Source organism: Salmo salar, chromosome ssa07 (genome assembly GCF_905237065.1).
Source record: "Salmo salar chromosome ssa07, Ssal_v3.1, whole genome shotgun sequence".
Classification (NCBI taxonomy): domain Eukaryota; kingdom Metazoa; phylum Chordata; class Actinopteri; order Salmoniformes; family Salmonidae; genus Salmo; species Salmo salar.
In genome coordinates, this window is record NC_059448.1 from 3,183,998 (window position 1) to 3,190,890 (window position 6,893).

At 40.4% G+C, this 6,893-nt stretch overlaps 1 protein-coding gene across 2 annotated transcripts in view; it reads left to right on the forward strand.

The window, feature by feature from the left end:
- The window catches only part of trim2b (tripartite motif containing 2b), a 27,451-nt gene extending 20,803 nt beyond the window's left edge, over window positions 1-6,648 (forward strand). For both annotated transcript variants that reach the window (XM_045721408.1, XM_045721409.1), the window contains 2 exons: window positions 256-396; window positions 4,676-6,648. In XM_045721408.1, coding sequence (XP_045577364.1) covers window positions 256-396; window positions 4,676-4,828 — 294 coding nt within the window. In that variant the 3' untranslated portion in view covers window positions 4,829-6,648. The remainder of the gene's footprint in view (window positions 1-255; window positions 397-4,675) is intronic.
- Window positions 6,649-6,893: the final 245 nt, after the last annotated feature.

The window sequence follows — 6,893 nt, forward strand, 5'->3', positions numbered from 1 at the left end:
ACCTTCGTTAACCCAGTAGAATGAACAAGCCCTGATCTTGGTTAACCCAGTAGAATGAACAATTCCTGACCTTCGTTAACCCAGTAGAATGAACAAGTCCTGATCTCGGTTAACCCAGTAGAATGAACAAGCCCTGACCTTCGTTAACCCAGTAGAATGAACAAGCCTTGACCTTCGTTAACCCAGTAGAATGAACAAGTCCTGACCTTCGTTAACCCAGTAGAATGAACAAGTCCCCCCCTCCCTCTCTTCCAGGTATTCACCCCAGAAGGAGAGCTTCTTCTGAAGTTTGGCTCTAACGGAGAGGGCAACGGTCAGTTTAATGCCCCTACGGGCGTGGCCGTCGACCTGAACGGGAACATCATCGTAGCCGACTGGGGAAACAGCCGCATACAGGTACACACATATACGCATACATACATACATACATACATACATACATACATACATACATACATACATACATACATACATACATACATACATACACACACACATACATACATACATACATACATACATACATACATACATACACACACACACACATACATACATACATACATACATACATACATACATACATACATACATACATACATACATACATATATATATATATACACATATACAGATACATACATACATACATACATACATACATACATACATACATACATACATACATACATATATATATACACATACATACATACATACATACATACATACATACATACATACATACATACATACATACATACATACATACATACATACATACATACATACATATCATAAATCATAAATGATATATCATATACAGTATATGGACATCATCGTAGCCGACTGGGGCAACAGCGCCATACAAGCACACTACCGGTCTAAAGCTTTAGAACACCTACTACTCATTCAAGGGGTTTTCCTTTATTTTTACTATTTCCTACATTGTAGAATAATAGTGAAGTCATCAAAACTATTAAATAACACATATGGAATCATGTAGTAACCAAAAAAAGTGTTAAACAAATCAAAATATATTTTATATTTGAGAGTCTTCAAAGTAGCCACCCTTCGCCTTGATGACAGCTTTGCACACTCTTGGCATTCTCTCAACCAGCTTCATGAGGTAGTCACCTGGAATGCATTTTAATTAACAGGTGTGCCTTGTTAAAAGTTAATTTGTGGTATTTCTTTCCATCTTAATGCGTTTGAGCCAATCAGTTGTGTTGTGACAAGGTAGGTTTGGTATACAGAAGATATCCCTATTTGGTAAAAGTCCATATTATCCTCTATGGGCTAGGTGGGACGCAAGCGTCCCACCCGTGGTGCACTCCATCAACAGCAGGTGCATTTCAAGAGCGGCAAATTTGAATCCAAATAAATGTCAAAATTCCAATTTTTCAAACATACAACTATTTTACACCCTTTGAAAGATAAACATCTCCTTAATCTAACCACGTTTTACGATTTCAAAAAGGTTTTACGGCGAAAGCATAAATTTAGAGTATGTTAGGACAGTACATTTACAAGAGTTGTGTGTAATGTTTTGTCAATTCAAAGACAGGGTCACCAAAACCATAAAACCAGCTAAAATGATGCACTAACCTTTTACAATCTCCATCAGATGACACTCCTAGGACATTATGTTAGACAATGCATGCATTTTTAGTTCTATCAAGTTCATATTTATATCCAAAAACAGCGTTTTACTATGGCATTGATGTTGAGGAAATCGTTTCCCTCCAATAACCGGCAGTCAAGTCAGCACCACAAATTAAATAATTAAAATTAGAAAACATTGGTAAAATATTATATTGTCATTTAAAGAATTATAGATTTACATCTCTTGAACGCAATCAACTTGCCAGATTTAAAAATAACCTTACTGGGAAATCACACTTTGCAATAATCTGAGCACTACGCCCAGAAAAATACGCGTTGCGATACAGACTAGCCGTCATGTTGGGGAGATCTAAAATCGAAAATACTATGTAAATAATCCATTACCTTTGATTCTCTTCATCAGATGTCACTTCCAGGTATCACAGGTCCATAACGAATGTAGTTTTGTTCAAAAAAGCTCATCATTTATGTCCAAAAATCTCCGTCTTGTTAGCACATGATCTAAGCCCGCCGGACTTCACTTCATGAACGAGGGGAAAAAATATATTTACGTTCGTTCAAACATGTCAAACGTTGTATAGCATAAATCATTAGGGCCTTTTTTAACCAGAACATGAATAATATTCAAGGTGGACGAATGCATTCTCTTTTATAACGTATTGGAACGAGGGTACCCAACATGAACTCGCGCGCCAGGTGTCTAATGGGCCATCATCGTTCCATGGCTCTTGTTCGGTCAGATCTCCCTCCAGAAGACTCAAAACACTTTGTAAAGGCTGGTGACATCTAGTGGAAGCAATAGGAAGTGCCAAAATATTCCTCAGCCCCTGTGTTTTTCAATGGCATAGGTTTAAAGGTAATACAACACATCAGGTATCCACTTCCTGTCAGAAAATGTCTCAGGGTTTTGCCTGCCAAATGAGTTCTGTTATACTCACAGACACCATTCAAACAGTTTTAGAAACTTTAGAGTGTTTTCTATCCATATATAATAAGTATATGCATATTCTAGTTACTGGGTAGGATTAGTAACCAGATTAAATCGGGTACATTTTTTTATCCAGCCGTGCAAATACTGCCCCCTTGCCCTAACAGGTTATGGCAAGAACAGCTCAAATAAGCAAAGAGAAACGACAGTCCATCATGAAGGTCAGTCAATTCGGAACATTTCAAGAACTTTTAAAGTTTCTTCAAGTGCAGTCGCAAAAACCATCAAGTGCTATGATGAAACTGGCTCTCATGAGGACCACCACAGGAAAGGAAGACCCAGAGTTACCTCTGCTGCAGAGGATAAGTTCATTAGAGTTACCAGCCTCATGAGGACCGCCACAGGAAAGGAAGACCCAGAGTTACCTCTGCTGCAGAGGATAAGTTCATTAGAGTTACCAGCCTCAGAAATTGTATCCCAAATAAATGCTTAACAGAGTTCAAGTAACAGACACATCTCAACATCAACTGTTCAGAGGAGACTGCGTGAATCAGGCCTTCATGGTTGAAGTTCTGCAAAGAAACCACTACTAAAGGACAACAATAATAAGAAGAGACTTGCCTGGGCCAAGAAACATGAACAATGGACATTAGACCGGTGGAAATCTGTCCTTTGGTTTGATGAGTCCAAATGTGATATTTTTCGTTCCAACCGCCATGTCTTTATGAGACGTAGAGTAGGTGAACGGATGATCTCTGCATGTGTGGTTCCCACCATGAAGCATGGAGGAGGAGGTGGGATGGTGTGGGGGTGCTTTGCTGGTGACACTGTCTGTGATTTATTTAGAATTCAAGGCACACTTAACCAGCATGGCTACCACAGCATTCTGCAGCAATACGCCATCCCATCTGGTTTGGGCTTAGTGGGATCATTTGTTTTTCAACAGGACAATGACCCAACACACCTCCAGGCTGTGTAAGGGCTATTTGATCAAGAAGGAGAGTGATGGAGTGCTGCATCAGATGACCTGGCCTCCACAAATCACCCGACCTCAACCCAATTCAGATGGTTTGGGATGAGTTGGACCGCGGAGTGAAAGAAAAGCAGCCAACAAGTGCTCAGCATATGTGGGAACTTCTTCAAGATTGTTGGAAAAGCATTCCTCATGAAGCTCATTGAGAGAATGCCAAGAGTGTGCAAATCTGTCATCAAGGCAAAGTGTGGCTACTTTGAAGAATCTCAAATATAAAATATATTTTGATTTGTTTAACACTTTTTTGGTTACTACATGATTCCATATGTGCTATTTAATAGTTTTAATGTCTTCACTGTTATTCTACAACGTAGAAAATAGTAAAAATAAAGAAAAACCCTTGAATGAGTAGGTGTGTCCAAACCTTTGACTGGTACTGTATATATCATAAATCATAAATTATATATCATATATCATATACAGTATATGGACATCATCGTAGCCGACTGAGGGCAACAGCGGCATACAGGTACATATGTATAATGTATGTACCACACTGCCTTCTGAAAGTATTCATACCCCTTGACCTTTTTTCCCCCCAATTTTATTGTGTTACAATCTGAATTTAAAATAGTTTTTTTTCTCAGCCATCTAAACTAGTGGAGGCTGTCATAGTAATGGCTGGAATGGAGTCAATTTAATAACATTTTTACATTTACGTCATTTATCAGACGCTCTTATCCAGAGCGACTTACAGTAGTGAAGGCATACATTTCATACATTTTTTTTTTTCTTCCATACTGGTCCCCCGTGGGAATCGAACCCACAACCCTGGCGTTGCAAACACCATGCTCTACCAACTGAGCCACACAGGACTTTATATCAATTAAAGGCATTAAATATCTGGAGACTACGTGTTTGATGTATTTGATACCATTCCACTGATTCCACTCCAGCCGTTACCACAAGCCACAATCCCTCCCAATTAAAGTGCCACCAACCTCCTGTGATCTCCACACAACACCTCCATAATGACAAAGTGAAAACGTGTTTTTTTATTAAGACATGTTTGCAAATGTATTAGAAATGAAATAAAGATATATCTAATTTACATAAGTATCCCATCCTCCCTTCTTCTTCTTCTTCAGGTATTTGACAGTTGTGGCTCCTTCCTGTCCTATATCAACACATCAGCTGACCCTCTGTACGGACCTCAGGGTCTGGCTCTCACCTCTGATGGACACGTGGTGGTGGCCGACTCTGGGAACCACTGCTTCAAGGTCTACAGATACCTACAGTAGAGAGAGGGAGGGAGCGAGGGAGGGTTGGAGGATGGACAGAACCACTCCTTCAAGGTCTACGGATACCTACAGTAGAGGGAGGGAGGGAGCGAGGGAGGGTTGGAGGATGGACAGAACCACTCCTTCAAGGTCTACGGATACCTACAGTAGAGGGAGGGAGGGAGCGAGGGAGGGTTGGAGGATGGACAGAACCACTCCTTCAAGGTCTACGGATACCTACAGTGAACTTAAAAACGATGGCCAATTAAAATCAGTTCCTCTCTCTGCTCCGACGACATGTCACTCATCTGCACTACTATTGGCCAGAGGTACACAGCGAGAGCATCTATTGGCCAACTTCAAAAACAAACCTGGGACCTAACTCTCGGGGCTCGCCAAAACACGGCTCAATATGAAACCAACGCCAACCTGTTTATCTGCTCTTAAACCCGTGTACTGCTTTGGATTCTACGGAATAATGTTATTGATTGTTCGATTGAGGATTGTCATGTGACTATGGTTATTTTAATGCTCCGCAGATATATCAATGATTCCATCAATCGAATCACATCAATTCATGATTGGTTGATTGATTGATTGATGTATTGAGCTAACAGGCAGCTTGCGACGTTACGCTTGGATGAGGTATATATATTCAACCATCTATTTTTTTCTGTGGGGAAAAAAAAAATACTGTCTGTGTCCCAAATTGCTCCCTATGGGCCTGGGTCAAAAGTAGTGGACTACATAGGAAATAGGGTACAAATTTGGGATGTATAGGGTCTGGTCAAAGGTAGTGCACTACGTAGGGAATAGGGTGCTGTTTGGGATACAGACACAGTCGCAAGATAAAATGGAAGAGTATATATATATATATATATATATTTGTGAAATTATATTTACTATTAATACTGATCAATAACTGTTAGCAAATCAAGTTTCATCAGTGACGTTTTCAACCCCCTTCATTAGAAAAATGAAGAGGGAATATCAGGCCCGGTGGTTCGATTCAATCCGTATCGCTGAAGTTCAGCGCCATAACGAGATTGTAATTTCTTATTGAGCCAACATATACGGCCGTAAATGCAGTCTCCATGAAAGCGGGAATATTGCCTTTTCAGTTTATATTGCGCTGTAGTGCGTGTCTTCAGCGCTACGGATTGAATCGAGCCCGTGATGTTTGATTACTCGCCAAGGATTTGTTTTATTATTATGTGTGCTGTTGCTTGTCAGTACGATAATAGATCACTCATAACGGAATACCGGTGTATTCTAGAACAATACTATAGTATTCTAGAAGCATGCTTCTTCATTTCATCGACCGCATCAATCTGTTAGCATCCAACAAACAGTGATCTTTTACAACCATATCTAGAGTTCCACAATTCCAGTAATTTTCCACCAAATTCCATATGCAGGGTTCTCCAGACATCCTGGTTGAACGAGTCCTTGAATGAGGAGGGAATAGGCAGGAAATCCCGGGAATCTTTCAACTGGGATTTCTGGAAAGTTTGCATGGAAATTTGGTAATTTTAGAACCCTATAAATCATATCATACTCTAACATCAGGTTAATGGGAGGGATGAGGAATCTGGATAATAATGGGGAGGACTGGAGGAGGAATATGGATAATGGGGAGGATTGGAGGAGGAATCTGATTAATGGGGAGGATTGGAGGAGGAATCTGATTAATGGGGAGGATTGGAGGAGGAATCTGATTAATGGGGAGGATTGGAGGAGGAATCTGATTAATGGGGAGGATTGGAGGAGGAATCTGATTAATAATGGGGAGGATTGGAGGAGGAATATGGATAATGGGGAGGATTGGAGGAGGAATCTGGATAATGGGGAGGATTGGAGGAGGAATATGATTAATGGGGAGGATTGGAGGAGGAATCTGATTAATGGGGAGGATTGGAGGAGGAATCTGATTAATGGGGAGGATTGGAGGAGGAATCTGATTAATGGGGAGGATTGGAGGAGGAATCTGATTAATGGGGAGGATTGGAGGAGGAATCTGATTAATAATGGGGAGGATTGGAGGAGGAATATGGATAATGGGGAGGATTGGAGGAGGAATATGGAT